At 40.8% G+C, this 23,917-nt stretch overlaps 1 protein-coding gene across 1 annotated transcript in view; it reads right to left on the bottom strand.

The window, feature by feature from the left end:
- Positions 1-478: 478 nt before the first annotated feature.
- Positions 479-23,917, bottom strand: part of LOC137622351 (uncharacterized) — a 41,544-nt gene continuing 18,105 nt past the window's right edge. The window contains exons 3-10 of the mRNA XM_068352935.1: positions 23,208-23,331; positions 13,595-13,696; positions 11,999-12,122; positions 5,477-5,584; positions 4,885-5,043; positions 4,080-4,168; positions 1,986-2,198; positions 479-1,490 (exon numbers count right to left, since the gene is read on the bottom strand). Coding sequence (XP_068209036.1) covers positions 519-1,490; positions 1,986-2,198; positions 4,080-4,168; positions 4,885-5,043; positions 5,477-5,584; positions 11,999-12,122; positions 13,595-13,696; positions 23,208-23,331 — 1,891 coding nt within the window. The 3' untranslated portion in view covers positions 479-518. The remainder of the gene's footprint in view (positions 1,491-1,985; positions 2,199-4,079; positions 4,169-4,884; positions 5,044-5,476; positions 5,585-11,998; positions 12,123-13,594; positions 13,697-23,207; positions 23,332-23,917) is intronic.

The raw sequence follows: 23,917 nt of genomic DNA, 5'->3' as shown, positions 1-23,917 counted from the left end.
GACAAGTCTTTCTCCAACTGCTGCCTTACATAAGGCATAACATGAACAGACCCATGGACATACTGGCGTCTCAAGACATTTGGAACTAAATGCAAAGCTTTTTGTGATAAATTGATCATTGCTTCATTTCAAACAAGAACTCTCCCACCAGCTACTATAAACTTGAGATTCTTCAGCGAGACTCCTGTGACAAAAGACAGACAGTCCAAATGACCTCGACCCACACAACCCATATCTTAAGAAATAATTATCTTTGGTATAATTTCAGGATATTGCTAATAGCAGCCAATAAACTAAAAATAATCATTAGCTGTGGATAGCTGGTCTCGGGTACACAACCACCATACCTACCTACAAATTAGAATTATGCCGACTGGTTTCTTGAATGACATTGGAAATTTTTTTTTACAGAAACTATAAGTATAAAATTTAGTGTTTTGACAACAAATACATTATCAATAAATCTTCTCATTGATGAACCAGTTCAGGACAGTATAAACTCACATTTTGAGGTAAACTTATTGGTCGAGCGATTCGCTTATCCACGGGAAATTATCAAAAGTTTCATCAAAGTCATTCTCATCTAGGGGACTGAAATTATTATTATTCAATAACAAAGCACCATTAATAAAATTATTCTTGCCAATCTGCCGTTCAGAGCTCACAGCTTGGTGATAGCTATGTCGCAAATTTCCAGTACTATTGAAACTACTTTTTTTAGGTGTACTTGTAACCAAATCACAGAAAAATTCTTCTTTCAAATTTTCACACTGTTCAAGAAAAGTGTCTGGCTGTTGTGACGATTCGGGCCGCGATTTGTGAGCTCCCGTATTGCTAGTGCGTGACCGGCGGATAGACGCTTCGCCTTCTTTACCATTTCTTTGACCACTTAGATACTCATCACTGGCACATTTCTTGTACACACCATTCATACCACTTATCACACTTGTAGCAACATTATCCGCAGCTGCTGCTGTTGCACCAGCTGCGCCGCTACTGGCAGGTTCGTCCTCTTCGCACGTCGCACCTCTGGCCCGTCTCTGGCCTCTCACATTAACCAGTAATGGGGATACTGCTGTAGGCAATGCACTGGCACTGACTGCTCCTTGAGAGCGGACACGACGGGGAGGCGGCCCTCCTTGACCTCTGGCTAATCGTAATAGTGGACTCTGAAGGATTGGCACTGCAGCACCATTGTGTCCGCTGGCGGAAACACTTTTCACTAGTGTATCGTGGTGACCCAGCCTCCCCGGGTGTAACAGCGGAGAGCTAGCTGAACGCTGTCCTGGTCTCCAGCAACTTTGGTCCTTTGTGGGTGGCCTGAGATATGAGGCTGTTGGAGACCGCGTCACAGTGCTGTCTCTGAAGTTTGTTTCATCACTTAAGCCACTTGCTACCTTTTTAGGAGTACTAGTTAAACCAGTAAATTCATGGAAGCTCCGTCGATTTTTACTGTCAATATACTGCTCAAGAATTTTTCTTGGGGAGATCTGAAAAAAAAAAAAAAAAAACTCATGAATACACCTTATAATTTATACTTAATGGATTAGACATGAATATTAACATTAGTTGATTACGAGTCATAGCATCTTGACATGCTGTCACTAAAAGAGAATTCCACTTGGCTCTAAACTCAATCAAAGATATCTCATTAATTATCTGAACAATTAGCTCATAACCTACCTTTTCTTTCTAAAGGTGTCTTAATACAAAACTAAAGTATTGATACTGTAACTCAAGTTTGCTTAGAAGATATGCAATAATTCCATTTAGAGGCTCCTTTATATATCAGTCAAAGGATATGTTCAGCTGAGAGGTGAATGCTGAAGCAAATCTAAGTTAGAGAGCTTGGAGACCAGATGAGGTGAAAGTGGAACTAGACTAGGTCAAGTGCGACAGCTGGGTAAAAGACCAAATGAAACGATGAAGAGGAGAAAAACCACCAAAGGACCACAAAATAACTTATAATAAGCCAATAACTTTACCTTCTTATCCTTGACATCGTCGAAATCAAAATTTTTGAAAAGTTCTTCGCGTTGTAGTTGATAAAAGGAATGTATGCGAACGTTTGGATCTCGGTGTAAAAGACTCCTAATCACAGACTTCATGGGTTCGGACGCAAAGTCTGGGGGCTCGTAATCGCACTTCGACACAGCCAGACTCATCGTTATGTGGTCATCATAGCCACTAACGGGGTACTGAAAGTCAAAAGGAAAACATTAGAAAGACGAAGAATTACTTTGATAATTCTACTCTATAATACTGTACTGTACTGCACAATTGGAACTTGCCAAGACAGACAGCAGTAGTTGGAAAACTTTTTTTAAATTGTAATGGATTTTAATAGTAAACAATCTTCTCTTACAGTTTTCACTAAATGTCACAGAAATTACTTAAGGCTTCAATCTCATACAAAATGTTGTACTGTAATCTGTACTTGTGTGTCAGGACACTGAAGCTATTAATTGTATGCATCTCTCCTATGTTTATACTGCTTATTCTACTAAACCTCGTTTTATCAATATTTACCTGCAATATATAAAAAAAATCAAAATTTCTTTCCTTTCCAAAGATACACGGCTCCCTAGCAGTTAATGGTAAAGTGGATCACTTAATAGTTGCCCATTTTACAGTTTCTCCATCAAAATGACTATTAAAGATGTGGATCTCCCCCCCCTCCTTATTGTGATGAGTTATATTGTAAATTATGTGTATACAGCATATGTGAACATATAGCTTTTATTTTTTTCCCATACAATGCATAACTTCCTCATATATCCTAAATATTGCAGGTGTTTCATTTTACTAGATTACCCTTGGCTGTACCTTACTTCCAACCTCTTTACCTCTGTGCACATTGAAACATGAACACTTATTTTTATAAAAAAAAAAAAAATTCTAATTTGAAAATAGATTTTCATTAAATTCTGACAACCAACAATCAGCGAGATTTCTCTTTTTCCTTTGCAGTAATTTTTCTACATTTATGGCCATCAGGAATACTGTACCACATCCCACCCTCTATCTCTCAACAGAAATGAGGAAAGCTCCTGTGCTATACAGACTTAATTAATTTAGGATACTGCTAAAAAAATTAAGCAAAACTAGATAAGGAAGAGAGAATCATCATTATCATCTCCTACGCCTTATAACGCAAAAGGCGTCTATTAGCTTTTGCCAGTCGTCTCTATCTTGACATTTTAAATCAAGTATTCAACATTCATCATCTACTTCATAGTCCTCAGCCATGCAGGCCTGGGTCTTCCAACTCTTCTAGTGCCTTGTGGAGCCCAGTTAAAAGTTTGGTTAACTAATCTCTTGGGGAGTGCCTAGAACATACCCAAACCATTTCCATCTACCCCTCACCATGATCTCATCCACACATGGCACTCAAGTAATCTCTCTTATAGTTTCATTTCTAATCCTGTCCTGCCATTTAACCCTTTTACCCCCAGGCTATTTGGAACTTTCCAACCCTTAACCCCCAGGGGTTACTTTTTTCAAGCACATTTTGCAGTATAATTTTTTTTAATTGCTCTAACAGCCTTAATTTTCGTCATAGAGAAGGTCAGGTTGGTCTCATTCTGTTGGAAAATGCCTGAAGTTTCTCAAAAAATTATCAAAAATATGCCAAAAAAAATGTAAATAGCAGTTTTTTGCAAGGACGTACCGGTACGTCCATGGGGATAAAGGGATGAGTTTTGTGAAACGTACCAGTACGTCCTTTGGGGGCAAAAGGGTTAACTCCCATTACTCAATTACTATAGAGTAGAGTAATACATTATGATTTATTCAGGCAAATAACAAATGTTGTAACTCATTACTGAAGCAACACAGTATGTCAGGCACACCTCCATTCTATGTAAAGCTAGTGAAAATTCTACTTTGCTACATAGTAACATTTATTTGTTTAACTAATTATCATAATCAATATTCACAATACACAAAGATAATAAAATGATCATTAGAAGACAAGTGTAAGGATATATACAAATTTAGATTAGGCATGGATGTTTTTCAATGCTAGAAAAGCAAGTATCAACAATACTTCCAACAAGGAGAATGGAAGGAAGGCTTACCTGTCCTGTTAAAAGGCTGAAGACAATTATGCCTAAAGACCACCAGTCGACACTGTGATTGTATTCTTCGCCTCGTAAGATTTCTGGCGCTGCAAGAAAACAAAATCATACTATCAATAAAAGTTTATAAGCCCAAGCCTGTCTAGAGAGAAATATCGAATTTTTATTGATTTAAAGTGAATTAAACCTCTTAGGATACAATTACAGACTTGGTGCGTCATCCGCTCATGTAGCTGTATAGAAAAGCTATTTAGCTTTCTAATGCAATTTTCAGTCTCTTAATTGCTTTGTTATTTAGGATCCAAAACATCAAAATAAGTATGATGTCATTGTTCACCATAAAAATGTTTGTAAGTCATGAGCCTGACAGCGATTATGGCATGGCCGGTTTCACCAGAGGGTTAATAAAGCAAAGACTGATGCTTAATAAGTTACATGAAATCACCATTAGCTAAAGGATAACGTATATCCTTATATTGGTAAAATATAATCTAATTTTCAGCTTGCACATCGCATAAATTATGTCTGGCTTAAAATCTAAAATGAAATGGCCTTCAAGTCCCAAGCTTTTCAAATCAAGTGAAAAATAAGAAATTAAGTTTTCTATTACTGGCATTCAGTGTATGGGAATTCCCATAGTCTTACAACAGGCCCAGTTAAAAATAATGAGTTTGCGGTGATACAAACATATTGTTCATTAAAAAAAATTAAAAAAGGGCATATGTGCTAGACATTACACAATCTGTGCTTAAAAATGATTGACATTCCAAATGATAAATGTTATGAAATACTGTACTGAATTTACCCATAAACTGCAAAGTTCCACATATAGTTGCAGTTCGTCCTCCATAGCTCAACCATTTAGCTAATCCAAAGTCGATGATCTTGATGTGACCATCAACATCCAACAAAATGTTTTCCATCTTCAGATCTCTATAGATAATTCCAGCATTATGAAGAAAATCTGGAAAGGCAGTAAACATGTACCTCTGTCAATGTATTTTACATTTTTTTAAAAGTATTCTTACAATAATTCAGTGTTAAAAGACATGGAGGAGTTATTTTAATGACTGATTGTAATAATTTTCCAAAGGGGTGATTAAATATTGTCATGCATTATTTATCGTACGTATATTAAAATGGAAAAGAGTTCATTATATTTAACAACAATTTAAACGTAAAATACATAATTTCCCAATATTTCACATCCATGTCTTTTCAGTCCAAAAGCTTATACAATAATTTATTTCCATCTAGACAAATACTTCAAATTCTACTGTAACTAAATGAGATGAAAAAACAGATAGCATTCAAAGTAAATCTACAGCCTATAATTAAGAAACAAGAGGCTTGCCAACTAATAAAATAAAAATCTCATGAGTGCAGAGAGATCTTACCAAGTGCAAGTGCAATCTGTGCTAGATATATCTTGACCAGAGCTTCCGGCAGCCGTCCAAGGGACCTCCACAGCTGTTGCAGTTCCCCATAGCCGACAAATTCCGTCACTGACACAGAGACATCAAAAGTTATCCAAGTGACAAAATTTTTATGTATGGAAATTATCATAAAGTGATTGAAACTGAAGAGTACACAAACTTATTAAAAGCACAAAAATTAAGTATTAATTTTCCTTATCTGATAGATAAAGAGGTATAACACTCTACAAAGAGCAGCAATTTATGTGATTCTCCTAAGTGATTACTACTACAGTACTTCTAAAGTGTGTCCCATATTCTCTAGGGAGCTAGTGCTCAAGTAAATCATTCCCAATAATGTAATTATTTTATTCATAAGGGGCAACTTCTAAGAGAAGTAATGGATTTAGAACAATAGGTATTAGGTTGGCCACGGCACCAGCCACCCGTTGATGTACTACCGGTAGTGTGTTATTGGGTTCTTAGACTGGCCAAACAGAATTACATTGGATCCCCCTCTCTGGTTACAGCTCATTTTTTCTTTGCCTACACATGCACCGAATAGTCTGGCCTATTTTTTACACTTCTCTGTCCTCATACACTTGACAAACTGAGATTACCAAACCATTCTTCTTCACTCACTGTAATTGTTCAGTGGCTACTTTCTTCTTGGTAAGGGTAGAAAAGACTCTTCAACTATGGTAAGCGGCTCTTCTAGGAGAAGGACACTCCAAAATCAAACCATTGTTCTCTAATCTTGGATAGTGCACTAGACTCTGTACCATGGTCTTCCAGTCTTGGGTAAGAGTTCTTTTACTTGATGGTACACTCGAGTATGCTATTCTATCTTGTTTCTCATCCACTTGTTTTTTTGAAGTTTATATAGTTTATATATGAAAGATCCAATTTAATGTTGCTGTTCATCAAGTATTTTATTTTGATTGTTCATTATTTTCACATAGTTTATTTAGTTCCTTGTTTCCTTTCCTCACTGGGCTATTTTTCACTGTTGGAGCCCTTGGGCTTACAACATCCTGCTTTTCCAACTAGGGTTGTAGCTCAACTTGCAATAATAATAATACTAGGTTGGCTAGGGCCTCATCCACCCATTGAGATACTAACACTAAAGAGTTATTGGGTCATTTTAATGGCCAGACAGTACTACATTGGATCCCTCTCTTTTGATATGGCTCATTTTGTCTTAGCCTACACACACAAAATAGTCTGGCCTATTCCTTCCACATTCTCTTCTGTCTTCCTACACCTGACAACACTAAGATTACCAAACAATTCTTATTTGTTCTACCCTCTTGGTAAGGGTAGAAGAGACTCTTTAGCTATGGCAAGCAGCTCTTCTAGGAGAAGGACACTCCAAAATCAAATTATTGTTCTTTAGTCTTGGGTAATGCCATAACCTCTGTATCATGACCTTCCACTCTTTTGGATTAAAGTTCTCTTGCTTGAGTACACTCAGGAACACTATTCTATATTATTTCTCATCCTCTTGTTTTTCAAGTTTTTATAGTTTATAAATGAAAGCTCTAATTTAATGTTATTACTGTTCTTAAAATATTTTATTTTGGTTTCTTATTACTTCTCTTGTAGTTTATTCATTTCCTTGTTTCCTTTCCTCACTTGCTAATTTTTCCCTGTTGGAGCCCTTGGGCTTATAGCATCTTGCTTTTCCAACTAGGGTTGTAGCTTAGCTTGTAATAATAATAATTAACATATCAAGAGAGAAGAGAGAACATAAAACACATCTAATTCCTGAGATGGAAAACCCCAAGTAAAAATGTTGAATGACAAATATAAACAAGATTTCATATATCAAAATCAGCTTTGATTTCACCTAACCACAGCCCAAAAAATAAGAGGGTTAACTATGAAGGTTCTATATATACTGTACAGTGAACCCTCGCTACTTCGCGGTTCGACAATCGCGGATTCACCACTTCGCGGGTTTTTTCCATAACCCATATATATATACATATCGCGGATTTTCCGGAAAATTCGAAAATACCGCGAAATCTGAAGACAACCAAATACGATATTTTGTTACCTGTAATTCCATTAATACTGTAATTAGTAATATCTGCTCTTACTGATTGTTCATTGCATTACATATGATTTATAATTCAGCACAGAAAGAAATAAAACACGAAAAGAGAATGTGATCATACGATAATACTGTACAGTACTGTACAGTATACAGTACAGTACGTAGTAAAATTAAATCGAACATGAAACGCAAATCAGATGCAGTCATACCATATTAGAATGGTGTAAGGCTGCTGATGGCTACTACTGTACAGTACTACAAATGTAATGGATGTGCTTCTTTTCCATGAATCTTTTGTATGTATACGTACGTAGTACTGCATCCAATAATATTCTTTGTTGCAAAAATCACATTTCGAATAAGCGCACGAGAGAGAGAGAGAGAGAGAGAGAGACACACACACACACACATCCTACAAAAGAATAAAACACTGTAGCATACGTAAAGCTATTAAATATTGTTATTATTATTGTTGTTGTTGTTAATAAAATTATGATTGTTATTATTATTATCATTATTATTATTATTATTATTACAGTACTGTACTGTATTATTATCATTATTTATTATTATTATTATTAATACGTACGTTCGGTATGCGCGGGGCATCTTGTATGAGTTGGTAACCTACGCATCATATACTGTAAGACGGGTTGTGATTGGTTCAAGCGCTGATAGATGACGAATCAGAACTCAAGTTTTGTTATCTAGCCTGTGATTGGTGTTTTGCCATCATCTCCAACCCGCAGCATCTAGGTTCTCGCGGGCCCGGATCGTCCACTCTCTGTTCCCGCGTATCGCTGAGTAGACGCTCTTAAGTTTGTGAATCTGTGCTGTGTGCGACCTTTTTAAGTTGAACTTTTTGTCAAATCCTACTGTAATGGCTCCCAAGCGTTCTGCTTCTCTTAAGGCTGGTAGTGAGCCTAAACGCCACCAAAGGATGATGACGATAGCTGAGAAGGTTACGCTTCTCGATATGTTAAAAGATGGTAGAAGTTACGCGTCCGCTGGGCGCCATTTTGGCATCAACGAATCTACTGTTCGCTATATCAAGAAGGACGAGGCGAACATTAGAAAGACGGCTGCAATCACCTTTAGCAGATCAGCGAAGCGAGTCGTTACAACGCGTAATAAAACGATCGTACGCATGGAAGGTGCTTTAGCTGTGTGGATTGCCGACTGCCGGAAGAAGAACATAGCCTTGGATACGAACACCATCCAAACAAAGGCTTTGAGCTTATATGAGAATTTTGCTGCAAAGGAACCTAAAGACGACGACGGCAACCATGCTGAAGATGATGATGATGCAGATGATCCTCAACCAGGGACATCCACTGATTCCCAGCCTCAGAAACGTTTTTCCGCCAGCAAATGATGGTTCGCGAAGTTTCAGAAACGCTTCGCCCTGAAAAGCGTTTCCCTGCATGGGGAGGCTGGTTCGGCTGACACTGCCGCTGCTGAAACTTACGTGAACCAGACATTCAAGAATATTATCGCCGAAGGTGGATACAAGCCGGAACAAGTCTTTAATATGGATGAGACCGGCTTGTTTTGGAAGAGAATGCCGTCGCGAACTTTCCTGTTCAAAGAGGAAGCCAAAGCCTCTGGCTTTAAAGCATTCAAGGATCGCGTTACCCTCGTGATGTGTGGCAATGCTGCTGGATTTTTGCTAAAGCCGGGGCTTATTTATAAGTCGAAAAATCCTCGCGCTTTGAAAAATAAAAATAAGAATCTCCTTCCCGTGTACTGGATGCATAATCAAAAAGCATGGATTACGAAGATGCTGACCTCCAACTGGTTCCATCAGTGTTTTATCCCGCAAGTCAGCAAATATCTCGTAGAGAAGGGCTTGCCATTCAAGATCCTTCTCCTTATGGATAACGCTGGTGGACACGCAACTGACCTGTCGCATGAGGGCATTCAGGTTGAGTTCCTGCCACCCAACCCCACGTCATTAATTCAACCGATGGACCAGGGGGTTATCAGGGCGTTCAAGGCCCTCTACACGAAGAACACTTTGGCGGACCTCGTTGCGTGTGTGGATGCTGCCCAAGATGATGAGGATGAAGATTTTAACTTGAAGGCGTACTGGCGGCAGTACACCATAGCCACGTGCCTGCAGAATATTCAGAAGGCACTTCAAGAGATGAAACCTGCAACTGTGAATGCGAGCTGGAAGAAGTTGTGGCCCCAGATTGTTTACGACGACGAGGGATTTACACCTGCTGAAATCCAACACTCTGCAGTACGCAAATCTGTGCAGTTGGCTGCCATAATTGGAGGTGACGGGTTTGGCGACATGACGACTGAAGACGTCGACGAGTTGTTGGACTGCCATTCCCAGCCCCTAACTGACGCAGACCTCGAAGACCTGACGAAATTGGCAAGCGAAGAAGAGAGTGAAACCCAGGAAGAGACCCAAGAAAATGTCGAAGAAACGGGCTTAACATTAGAACGGCTTGCCAAGGCCTTGCAACCATGCGAAGGAGTTGAAAGAAATGTTGCAAGAGTGGGACGAGGATATGGTTCGCTCGATGCAATTCTGCAACAAGGTTGATGACATAATGACTCCCTACAAAATGCTCTTGGATCGAAAAAAGAAGCAGCGGCAACAACTTCCGATCACAATGTTCTTCCAGCCTCGCAAAAAAGAGCCAGTTCCTCCTGCTAGTACGCCTTCGGAAGAAATTGAAGAAGTTTCCCAGGAAGAAGTTGAAGAGGTGTCCCAGGAAAAGACACCTCCGTCTGAAGAGACGTAAAATACTACCTGGCTGCACAGTAGAACACATCATCAGCTTCATCATCATCATTTCTACTGTGCAGCAAATTCATCGCCATCATCATTCAAGTTTTTCTTCAACTTCTTTCGTGGCGAGTACAGTAACAATCTTTATTTTTTACTTTAATATTCTTACATTCTAAAACTGTATTTGTGCCTGTTTTATAGTTTAGTACTGTACGTACTGTATGCATTAAGTTAAAGGGAAGGTTTTAAAAGTCTACATGTTGTAACCTATCATATTTTTTTTGTTTAAAATTTACATTTACGTACGTAAAACAATCTAACAATCTCTCTCTCTCTCTCTCTCTCTCTCTCTCTCTCTCTCTCTCTCTCTCTCTCTCTCTCTCTCTCTCTCTCTCTCTCTCTCTCTCTCTCTCTCTCTCTCTCTCTCTCTCTCTCTCTCTTCTCTTAAATTGATTTTTTATGTTTAAAATTTACATTTACTGTACGTACGTAAAACAATCTCTCTCTCTCTCTCTCTCTCTCTCTCTCTCTCTCTCTCTCTCTCTCTCTCTCTCTCTCTCTCTCGTAAATTGTTTTCCTGCTTTGCTACGTACAATACTGTATGTGCTGTACAGTACTGTATGATTTTATATAGATACGGTAAATTATATTTGTAAGGTAACATATTTTGTAAATGCTTTTACTGTAAATACTGTACTGTATCATTATTTATCACTATCATCATGCGCGTTAAATGCCTTGTTTGTTCTGAGCGTGGTTGTTTACTGAGCGTACAGTACTTTATGACGCCGTCGTTTCAGGCGGCGTCATAAAGAAAAACATTTCATTTGGAAGTCCTACGAAAAATACGTAAACTAAAACATTGGTAATAAAAAAATCAACATACAGTACAGTACTGTATAATCAATATAATCGATGCAAAAACTAACCTATATATATGTGTACACTAAATGAGTTTGTTTCTTCATTATGATCAGAGATGAACGTAAACAAAACATTGGTTGCCATTTTTTATCGTGCTTTTTAGGTGTTTAGGAAACGCATGATATAAAATCGCCTTTAATATTTGTGCCTGTTTTAGTTTAGGGTGCTGTAGTACATGCATTAAGTGTTCTGTACATTAAAGGGTGGTTTGTTAACAGTACTACGTACAAGGGAAGGTTTTAAAAGTCCGAATATACATGTTAAATAAATAGGTAAATATGATGTCACTACTTCGCGGAATTTCACCTATCGCGGCCGCGTCTGGAACCTATCTACCGCGATAAACGAGGGTTCACTGTATTCTAAAATCCACAAAAGTTCACAATAGGATTAAAAAATTCTCCTCCTTGGTTTAAGGTACCTCCTGGAATTTCTCCAGTCCAAGTACAGCAGGAGGACGTGATATATTTGGGATATTATGGAAATGGTTCCCACAGCACCCACCCCCGAGAATGTAATAATATTTTGAAGGCAATGTACCAATGTATCTAACTAATACTGTACAATTAATGCCATAAAGATGTAGCCACAAAATGCGGTAAATTACCACGGTAAAACTTATCAAGTCTAATGTTATCTCCACCCAACAATATTAAGAGGCTGGCCAATTTAGAAAGGCACATCTTAATCCATTGATACAGGAATGATAAATTTATAAAGTGGAAAAAATATACCCGCACAAATTGACAAATAGAAACAACCCGATTATACTTACTGACAAGAAGCAACTTGCGTGTTTGCCAGTAGTGAATCAGTGGAGTGATGAAAGGGTGATGACTGCAAACATGTTGAATCATCACTTCCTGTTTAACTTGTCCTACAGCATCTAAACTACATACCTGTGAAATGGTATTCATTAACAAGGTACTTGAAAGTTCTGGGTGCAACAGAGACATGGAACCCAGCAGTTATAGGACTTGAACGTAGTTGCTCCAAAGCAGCATCTATAGTCAATTCTTTTTAGTGAGGCAGATTTGCACCGACTCGCAGGGGTGCCCTATTAGCTCGGAAAAGTTTCCTGATTGCTGATTGGTTGGACAAGATAATTCTAACCCATCAGATAGCAGGAAACACTTCTGAGCTAAAAGGGCACCGCTGCGAGTCAAGTGGAAATGAGCCTCATTAAAAAATTGAGCATAGTTAGCTGTAAGTGCTAGTGTTACAAGGCAGCTACATACACTTCTCAATTGATGTAAAATAGTACTGTATTGTTTTTAATAGGTGAGGACTTCAAATAATATCCACTACTCTTCTATTGCTACGTAAGTCTACGTACTGTGCTACTGTTCTGAGAGTGACTCCTTACTAAATAATTACAGATTACCTTGTTTCAAAAAATTTATCATAAAAACAATACCAATAGTTTCCTTACTAAATAAATTAATTACAGATTACTTGGTCTAAATAAAAGATTTTAAAAGTTAAAACTAATAAAAAAAAATAAAAATTATAACCAAGACTTGCTTTTTGGCACCACTTTTAAACATTTCTTTTGATGTATTAGCTCCTTTACAGATGAAATGTGTAGAAGAATCCAGCACACCTATCGGCACATACGGGGTCTCAAGTTATTAATTCAACTTTTTCATTTATTGTATCTTGGTGTCATTTTTATTGATCTTTCATAATCGATTCTTTACTTCCCCTCTCATTAATATAAGGCTGCTTTTTGCATCGAGATCCTTGGGCTTGTAGCATTCTGCTTCTCCAACTAGGGTTGTAATAACAACCTAAATCTAGCTAAAAAGAGCAAGTCAAGTTGAGGCTAAGGCTATCAAAAAAGCTATCTTTTAAGACTTTGGGGGACATCCTCGAGATCATATGAGGAACTAACATGAAATTTTAATACTAGGAGATGAAAATGATAATCAACCCATAAGGCCCTCTCTACCCAATCTAGTACCATGGATGGCCAGGCAATGGCTGCTAATGACCTGGCAGGCAGACTTATAGGCTGCCCCAAACTCGTTATCTTCGAACTAAACAAGACAGCGAGGTTGCACACACTACTGGAAACTATTGGGCTTGAGCGGGGCTTGAATTCCAGTCCAAAAGATTACGAGATAAGGAAGTTTCGAATGGGGGACTACAATCCTTTAGTTCACCCCTCTTTTATCACTATCCCCCTCAAAATAAACATTCAAGACATAAATAAAAAGCAGTTAAAAACAGGTGATGATTGCATCCTTACTGTAAGGTGCTACCAAATGTCGATGCTGTATTAGGTTAACAAATACTACTGCCTAAAGTATGTGATACCTCTACGAGAAAGGACGAGTCTTAAAAGTGTAAACAGAGCACAAGACCTTACCTGTGATTTTGAAAGCACTTTCATGGCATATTCTTTGTTAGATGTGGCACATTTGACGTGAAAAACTTGACCAAAAGCACCTCTGCTAACTTCACCAATGAACTGAAAAAGATATAAATAATTTCAGTTAAAAATAAGAAATACAGTTGACAATTCTTTCATCTTATAAATGTGTCATTGACAATCTACGTGAAGAGGTCAAGCTCTGAATCTCATTTAAAAACAAACATGGCAATATCTTTATTGCCATAAAATATTCCCCATCCTCACTATTGTGGTAATTAATTCTTTACTACATGCAAAACAAAGCAAAGTTTTTCACACAAACGTTGGGTCTTTGGGATTACCTCGCAGTAAGTCACGAAGCACAGTATTCAAAATTACTGGTGTTCAAACTATGAAAAAAAATCTAAAAGAAGAGTAACCAATTCTTTTGAAACAGGTTTGCTAGGGCACCAGCCACCCATTGGGATACTACCAATATTGTGTTATTGTGTCCTTTGACTGGCCAGACCGTACTACATTGGATCCTTCTCTCGGTTACGGCTCATTTTCCATTTGCTTACACACACACACTGAATAGTCTGGCCTATTCTTTCCACATTCTCCTCTGTCCTCATACACCTGATAACACTAAGATTACCAAACAATTCTTCCTTGTTCATGGGGTTAACTACTGCACTATAATTATGCAGTGGCTATTTCCTCTTGGTAAGGGTAGAAGAGACTCTTTAGCTATGGTAAGCAGCTCTTCTAGGAGAAAGACACTCAGAAATCAAACCATTGTTCACTAAGTCCTGGGTAATGCCATAGCCTCTGTACTATGGTCTTCCACTGTCTTGGAATAGAGTTCTCTCGCTTGAGGGTACCCTCGGGCACATTATTTTATCTTATTTCTCTTCCTGTTTTTTTTTTTTTTTTTTTTTTTTTTTTTTTTTGTCTTTTTAGTTTATATATGAAAGATCTATTTTAATGTTGTTACTGTTCTTAACCCTTTTACCCCCAAAGGACGTACTGGTACGTTTCACAAAAGCCATCCCTTTACCCCCATGGACGTACCGGTACGTCCTTGCAAAAAAATGATATTTTGATTATAAAATAAATTTTTGAATATACTTACCCGGTGAATATATAATAGCCGACGTCTCGGACGGCTCGACAGATTCCAAAAACTCGCGAGCGATCACCGTGAAGGTTGCGGGTGTGACCACCAGCGCCGACTATCGGCCAGATACCGCATATACTTGTCAATTTCTCCAGTTCTTCTCAGTCCGCTGGGTCTCTATCGGGGAGGAAGGGAGGGCCTTTAATTTATATATTCACCGGGTAAGTATATTCAAAAATTTATTTTATAATCAAAATATCATTTTTAAATATTAAACTTAGCCGGTGAATATGTAATAGCTGATTCACACCCATGGTGGTGGGTAGAGACCAGTATTAATACAATAAAGGCGTATATGCTCATGAGTTTTTGACAATTATATCATAAAAAACCCACTTAAGTATAGGTACCTGGTAAGGAAGCTGACTCTGACGATTACTCTGCCTCATTAGTCCGCTTTCCTCACGAAGCCCAGCCATCCTCTCAGGATGCTGAAAGACTCCCAGGAGCTGCTATATCCAGGGTGAACACCCCTATAACAGGACCTCATCAATACCCTTAATCTGGGCGCTCTCAAGAAACAATATTTTGACCACCCGCCAAATCAAAAAGGATGCGAAAGACTTCCTAGTCTTCCGTACAACCCAAGACAAGATTAAAAACATTTCAAGAGAAGATTAAAAGGATATTGGGATTAAGGGAATGTATTGGTAGAACCCTCACCCACTACTGCACTCGCTGCAACGAATGGACCCAGGGTGTAGCAGTCCTCATAAAGAGTCTGGACGTCTTTTAAGTAAAATAAAGCGAACACCGACTTGCTCCTCCAAAAGGTCGCGTCCATAATACTTCGCAGAGACCTGTTTTGCTTAAAAGCCACCGAAGTTGCTATCGCTCTCACTTCGTGCGTCTTGACCTTAAGCAAACAACGATCTTTCTCATTTAAATGAGAATGTGCCTCCCGGATTAAAAATCTAATAAAGTACGATAACGCATTTTTAGACATGGGCAATGAGGGCTTCTTAACGGAGCACCATAAGGCCTCAGAACCACCTCGTAATGGTTTAGTATGAGCCAAATAAAACTTAAGAGCTCTAACTGGGCACAGTACTCTTTCAACCTCGTTGCCTACGATTTCTGACAGACAAGGTATTTCAAAAGATTTAGGCCAAGGACGAGAAGGCAGTTCATTCTTGGCCAAAAAACCAAGTTGAAGCGAACATGTGGCTTTATTTGTAGAGAAGCCGATGTTCTTACTAAAGGCATGGATCTCACTGACCCTTTTAGCCGAAGCCAAGCACACCAAAAAAAGCGTCTTGAGGGTGAGATCCTTCAGGGAGGCTGAATGCAATGGCTCAAACCTGTCGGACATTAGGAACCTTAGGACCACGTCTAAGTTCCAAGCAGGAGTTGACATACGACGCTCCTTAGAGGTCTCGAAGGACTTAAGGAGATCTTGGAGATCTTTATTATTTGACAGATCCAAGCCTCTATGTCTAAACACAGACGCCAACATGCTCCTGTAGCCCTTAATAGTGGGAGCAGAGAGGGAGCGAACATTTCTCAGATGCAGGAGAAAGTCCGCAATTTGGGCTACAGAGGTACTGGAAGAGGAAATAGAGGATGACTTGCACCACTCTCTAAAGACCTCCCACTTCGACTGGTAGACCTTGATAGTAGATGATCTCCTAGCCCTCGGGATCGCTCTGGCGGCCTCCTTCGAAAATCCTCGAGCTCTTGAGAGTCTTTCGATAGTCTGAAGGCAGTCAGACGAAGCGCGGAGAGGCTTTGATGAAGACTCCTTACGTGGGGCTGCCGTAAGAGATCCATCCTTAAAGGTAGACTCCTTGGAACGTCTACCAGCCATTGAAGTACCTCTGTGAACCACTCTCTCGCGGGCCAGAGGGGAGCAACCAACGTCAACCTTGTCCCTTCGTGAGAGGCGAACTTCTGCAAAACCCTGTTGATGATCTTGAACGGCGGAAATGCGTAAGCGTCCATGTGAGACCAGTCCAACAGAAAGGCATCTATGTGGGCCGCCTCTGGATCTGGGACTGGAGAGCAATAGGTCGGGAGCCTTTTGGTCAATGAGGTCGCAAAGAGGTCTATGGTGGGCTGACCCCAAGTCATCCAAAGACTCTTGCACACGTCCTTGTGGAGGGTCCATTCTGTAGGGATCACCTGACCTCTCCGACTGAGACAGTCCGCCAAGACGTTCAATTTTCCCTGGACGAACCTCGTCAACAGTGAGATGCCTCGATCTTTTGACCAGATGAGGAGGTCCCTTGCGATGACGAACAGTGTGTGGGAGTGAGTGCCTCCTTGCTTGGAGATGTACGCCAAGGCTGTGGTGTTGTCCGCATTCACTTCTACCACTTTGTTTCGGAGAAGACTCTCGAAACTCGTCAAGGCCAAGTGAACAGCCAACAGCTCCTTGCAGTTGATGTGAAGGCTCCTCTGATCCGACGTCCAAAGACCCGAACATTCCAGACCGTCCAGAGTCGCTCCCCAACCCAAATCCGACGCGTCTGAAAATAACACGTGGTTTGGGTTCTTGACCGCCAGGGACAGACCCTCTCGCAGACCTATATTGCTGTCCCACCAGTTCAGGCACGTCTTTACTGGTTCGGAGATCGGGATTGAGACAGCCTCCAAAGTCTTGTTCTTGTCCCAATGGGAGTCTAGATGGAACTGGAGAGGGCGAAGGTGAAGTCTCCCTAGAGAGATAAATTGTTCCAGGGATGACAGCGTCCCTAGGAGGCTCATCCAACTTCTCACAGAGCAACGGTCTTTTCTCAGCATGAGGCGGACTTTGAGCAAGGCTTGATCTATCCTGGTGGCAGACGGAAAAGCCCGAAAAGCTAGACTGTGAATCTCCATCCCCAAATAGAGAATCGTTTGGGAGGGAGTCAGCTGAGACTTCTCTAAGTTCACCAACAGTCCCAACTCCTTTGCAAGATCCAACGTCCATTGAAGGTCCTGCAGACAGCGATGACGGGACGATGCTCTGAGCAGCCAGTCGTCCAGGTACAGGGAGGCTCGAATCCCCGATAAATGTAGAAATTTTGCCACATTTCTCATGAGCCTCGTAAAAACAAGAGGAGCAGGGCTGAGGCCGAAGCACAGTCCTCGGAATTGGTACACCACATTCCTGTATACAAACCTCAGATACGGTTGAGAATCCGGGTGTATAGGAATGAGGAAGTACGCATCCTGCAGGTCGAGAGAGACCATCCAGTCTCCCTCTCTGACCGCTGCTAGGACGGACTTCGTGGTCTCCATCATAAATTTTGTTTTGACAACAAAAACGTTGAGCGCACTGACATCCAGCACCAGCCTCCAACCTCCTGTATGCTTTGGGACTAGGAAGAGACGGTTGTAAAATCCCGGTGATTGAAGGTCCGAGACTTTCACCACCGCTCCCTTCTCTAGCAACTGAGACACCTGCAGCTGTAGTGCCTGTCTCCTTGACTCCTCTCGATACCTGGGAGAGAGGTCTATAGGAACTTTTACCAGAGGAGGTCTCCGTACAAAAGGTATTTTGTACCCCTCCTTTAGCAACAACACAGACTCTCGGTCTGCACCCCTCTTCTCCCAGGCCTGCCAGAAGATGTTCAGTCTGTCCCCTACCGCTGTCTGAGGACGTGGGCAGTCAGACTCTGCCACGGGAGGACTTGGATCCTCTCCTCTTGCCTCTTTTACTATCGGCACGAGCGCCTCCCTTACTGGGGGCTCTGCCACGAAAGGGCGGGATAAACCTCGTTGCTGGAGTATCGAGCTTGGGTCTTACGACATAAGATGATGAAGGAGCAGCCTTACGCGCCGACGTAGCCATCAGGTCGTGGGTATCCTTCTGCACCAGAGAAGCTGCAATATCCTTAATCAACTGCTGAGGAAACAAGGCAGATGACAACGGGGCAAAGAGAAGCTCTGACCTTTGGCAGGGAGTTACTCCTGCCGAAAGGAACGAGCAAAGAGTCTCCCTCTTCTTAAGGATTCCTGCCGTAAAGGTAGCAGCGAGCTCATTAGAGCCATCACGGATAGCTTTGTCCATGCAGGACATAATTAGCACGGATACATCACGGTCGGCCGAAGAGATCTTCCTGCTCAAAGCTCCCAGCGACCAATCCAAGAAGTTAAAAACTTCGAAGGCCCTGTAAACCCCTTTGAGGAGATGATCAAGGTCCGAAGAGGACCAGCAAACTTTAGAGCGTCTCATGGCCAGGCGACGGGGAGAGTCTACGAGGCTTGAGAAGTCTCCCTGGGCAGAGGCAGGAACTCCCAAGCCGAGAACTTCTCCCGTGTCATACCAGACGCTCGCTCTAGAAGCCAGTTTAAAAGGGGGGAAAGCAAAGGCTGTCTTCCCCAAACTCCTCCTGGTGATCAACCAATCGCCTAGTAAACGCAAAGCTCTCTTAGAAGAGCGAGAGAGCACTAGCTTAGTAAACGACGGCGTCGAAGTAGCTAGGCCTAGCGTAAACTCTGACGGAGGCGAACGAGGAGCAGCAGTTACAAAATGGTCAGGAAACAGTTCCTTAAAAATCAGCATGATCTTTTTAAAATCAAGAGAGGGCTGAGCAGCTCTAGGCTCCTCACCGTCTGACAAAGTCCCCAAAGGAATATCAGTTGGAAGGGGATCAGCGACTTCCTCATCCGACGGAACCTCGTCCGACAACTGCCGAGTCTCATGATACGGAGAGACATGCCGAGGAGGCAACGCTTGACAGGCAATGTCAACAAGCAACGGAGCAGCAGCAGCAGAAGAGGAAGCGACGTCACGACGCTGCTGAAAGGACTGAAAGTCCTGTGACTGACCAACAACAACAGCTGAAGTTGATTGACGCTCGACGTCACGTCGGACCTGCATTGACTGCAGAGTCTGAGCAGGCAAAACAACCTCCGACTGCGGTGACTGACGCTCAACGTCACGTCGAGGCAACAGAGCCGGTCGGCGAACGTCAGTGCGGGGCTGCGGCGGCAGCAGCTGAACGTCAGTCCGAGACTGCAGCAAAGGAGGATCCATGTCACGTGACTGACGTGAAAGACTAGGCACACGACTAGCATCGCGTTACAAAGCACTAGAAACGTCAGCACTAATGTCAAACAGACGAGTGAACACTCGTTTGGGCGGCTGAAGGCCAGAGTCACGTTCAGCGCACTGGCGACTCGAAAGCAAAGGATCATCGCGAACCTGCTCAAAGTCATACTCTTCCATAAGGGAGGCAAGCTTAGACTGCATGTCCCGCAGGACAACCCACTTCGGGTCAACGGGAGTCGGAACGGGCCGTGACGTCGGTAACGTCTGCGTTGGCAAAACATTGCCTCTACCGCGACCCTCGGACCCCGTGTTACGCTTGCGCTTAACAGGCGAACAGTCATCCGACGACTGCAAAAGGTCAGAGCTGCCCCAATGGCTACAGCCAGGACGCTGGACCTGTCCTGAAGGGACTGACTTTCGCTTCCAGGGTCTAGAAACCTTGCGCCAAGGTTTCTTGTGCGATAAGTCTTCGGAGGACGAGGAGAACATAGTCTCACCCGTCTTATGGTAAGGACGATCTTGACGAGAAACGTCCGATACCATAGAGGGAACGTCTGTACGTTGGTTTACACCTCTCGCCCCCTTAAGTCCTACGACATTACTTCTCCCTGGTGCAGGGGAGCCTGAAAGAGGTCTCGGACTAGGGGAGCGACAAGCACGAACAGACGAACCCTCGGTCGCAACACTAAACACACTTTGCGCACTTATCACTTTATCACTAAGATTTTCTGTTTTACCACTCTGACACTTCAACAACTTAACATCTGACATGAGTTGGTTTCTGTCCGATGCTAAGGACTCAACTTTTTCGCCTAAAGCTTGAATCGCTAAAAACATATCCCGCATGGACGGTTCATGAGTGCTAGTAGGGGGTTCAGGAACAACTACTACAGGGGAAGGATTAGGTTCAGGGGTATGGGAGGAGGAAAATTCCAAAGATCTAGAGGAGCTTCTCCTCACCCTATCTCTCTCAAGCTTACGAGTATATTTGTCATACTCAAGCCAGTCGAATTCCGACAAGACCACGCACTCCTCACACCGATCTCCTAATTGGCAGGATTTACCCCGGCAATTAGAACAAACAGTATGAGGGTCGATAGAGGCCTTGGGAAGACGTTTGTTGCAATCCCTCGCACACTTGCGATATACAGAAGAGTCAGCCATTTTGAACAATCAGAGAAAATCCAAGTCAAAACCAAATTCATCAACAATAAACACCAGCCAAAAAAAGGGTTTCAAGAGTTTAATTGAAGAAAACACCCGACACAGCGAAAGCCAATAAACAACCAAAATAAAGTACTTCACCAAATCGGTCGAAAACTCAAGGTCATAAGCGAGCGGAACCAACTTGTCGACAAGACCGACAGAGAAGAACTGGAGAAATTGACAAGTATATGAGGTATCTGGCCGATAGTCGGCGCTGGTGGTCACACCCGCAACCTTCACGGCGATCGCTCGCGAGTTTTTGGAATCTGTCGAGCCGTCCGAGACGTCAGCTATTATATATTCACCGGCTAAGTTTAATATTTAAAAAATGCTATAAAAATGTTTTTTCATATTTTTGATAATTTTTTGAGAAAATTCAGGCATTTCCCAAGAGAATGAGACCAACCTGACCTCTCTATGACAAAAATTAAGGCTGTTAGAGCAATTTAAAAAAAATATACTGCAAAATGTGCTGGGAAAAAAATAACCCCCTGGGGGTTAAGGGTTGGAAATTTCCAAATAGCCTGGGGGTAAAAGGGTTAAAATACTTAATTTGATTGTTCATTACTTCTCTTAGACAGGTATTTCATTTATTTCCTTACTCCCTTTCCTCGCTGGGCTTACAGCATCCTGTTTTTGAAACTAAGGTTGTAGCTTAGATGATAATATTAATAATCATCATCATCAACATCTCCTCCTACGCCAATAGATGCAAAGGGCTTCGATTAGATTTTGTCCGTCTTCTCTATCTTGAGCTTTTAATTCAATACTTCCCCATTCATCATCTCCTACTTCACACTTAATTGTCCTCAGCCATATAGGCATGGTTCTTCCAACTCTTCTAGTTCCTTGTGGAACCCAGTTAAATGTTTGGTGAACTAATCTCTCTTGGGGAGTGCAAAGAGCATGCCCAAACCATCTCCATCTTATAATATAGTTTCATTTTTAATGCTGTCCTGCCATTTAACTCCCAATATTCTTCTGAGGGCTACCTACCAAATCTGTTGAAGTGTGTTTCATTGCCATACCATGATTCATGTCCATACAGTAACCCATCTCACTAAAGTGTTATATAGCCTGATTTTCATATGTAACTTAAGGCAATTTGATTTCCAAATTCTATTCAACATAGTCATTGTATGATTTGCTTTTTTCAATCTTTCATTAAACTCCAATTCTAATGACCCTATTTTAGAGATCATAGTTCCTAAATATTCAAAAGACTCTACCTCATTAATCCTTTCCCCTTCCAAGGATATTTCATCTACCGTTGTATATTACGTTTTCATCATTTGTCTTTCTTCTATTTATCTTCAGCCCAACCTGAAGTGATATTTCATGCATTCTGGTAAGCAAGCATTGAAAATTATTAGTAATAATAATAAACAGAAAAGGGAAAAAATAATAGGATAAAAAACCATAATTTGAGAAAGCTAGGCCAACGGAGCTCGGTAAATTACCCACATATTGGCAAACAAAAAAAAAGATAAACTATAACAGGTGGACTGGAGAATAAATCCTGACAAGCTACAGCAGGTGACATGGGCGGCTCTCCTGGCAACTTTACTTATCGTTTTTTTGTTTGTTCCTACCCAAGATTTACATCTTGGTTTCTCGGTGTAAATGGACAGTATGGTAAGGCGTAAAGAAAACTGACTTGTCTTTTCAAGGAACAACAAAGAAATTAACCAAAACTAACAAAATACTGTACCAGTGACTTATCTATGCCAAAGCGTTTAGTGACAAGAGCCAAATTATGATCAAATACTTTGGTATAGGAGAATTGTTTGTTTTATTAATATCAATGGCCATGTAATAAGAAAGAGAAGCAGTTAGAAAAGTAGCAGAAAAGGAAGTAGGCTGAAGATAAGGAAATAGCACCATGAAACTAGTAGGAAGGCTAAGAATATGGCATCAAATACACCCGACACCTAATGGGAATTCAGGCACAAAAGACACAGGGGTAAAAATAACTTACTTCACATATCTTTCCCAAAAAAGTGATGATGACAGTAATTATTACCTCTTGAAATTTGCTTGACTGCAAGGTACTACATCTACTAATTATCGAGCTTTGTATACACTAACAAGCATAAGAACAAGGTCTAATAATTATTGAGAATTAGTAATATATGGAGTAAGACGCTATCTGATGAAAAACATACTGCATCTAATCACAAAACCATTTGCTTTCAGGTAAAGTATCCACAAAATTTTAGTACCAATGTATAACGTAAGTCTATACTGCAAAACAAAACACTTACAATCAGCTTCAGTTTCTCATTAATGCCAACGGGAAATTCAGGCAGGAAGAGAGCTTCAGTCTGCGCAACAGGCCAAACTGTCTTACTGTGCGCATACTCACTCTCGAGGGTTGACTGGTGCCATCTGAAGGGGAGAGGAAATTTCATTACTACAACAAGGAAAAAAGAATACTTGAAGTTTGTGATCCATCGAGTTTTTACTATACAGTATATTATACAAATTTACAGTAAGTTTTCCATTAACAGTAGCACCGCAGTAACTGGCTATCTGAATATTGCAAATCTTTCCGAATTAAAAACAATGAATAGAAATACCTATTTTGTATTGCAATATTGTACATGATAATTAAAACTTATCAAACAAGCAATTAGGACATTGAAACAACCAATGCAAACAGTTCCTTTAGTTCAAAAGAAAAAAGTTAACCCCATATTATGAATAAAATAAAATTATTTCCCAAGATCAACAAGTCCCATTTCCATATACTAATAAATTAGATGACTTAGCAGCAAGGTGGAGTTAGATGTAAAATATTAGATGGATAAGGGACCCTGCCATGAGCATTTAGCATCAACTGCACAGGGCCACACAAGACACAATGAAATTTCCATCAGACTAAAAACTGGTTCTAGTTCCGGCTAAAGTTCCTGATCTTTGCCAAACATAAAATCTTTTTATTTTCTGCCACATTCATTATAGTTCATTTCAT

The sequence above is a fragment of the Palaemon carinicauda genome, chromosome 29 (genome assembly GCF_036898095.1).
Source record: "Palaemon carinicauda isolate YSFRI2023 chromosome 29, ASM3689809v2, whole genome shotgun sequence".
In the NCBI taxonomy this organism is placed as follows: Eukaryota; Metazoa; Arthropoda; class Malacostraca; order Decapoda; family Palaemonidae; genus Palaemon; species Palaemon carinicauda.
Note: the sequence above shows the minus strand (reverse complement) of the source record. Positions and strands in the feature narration are given on the sequence as shown.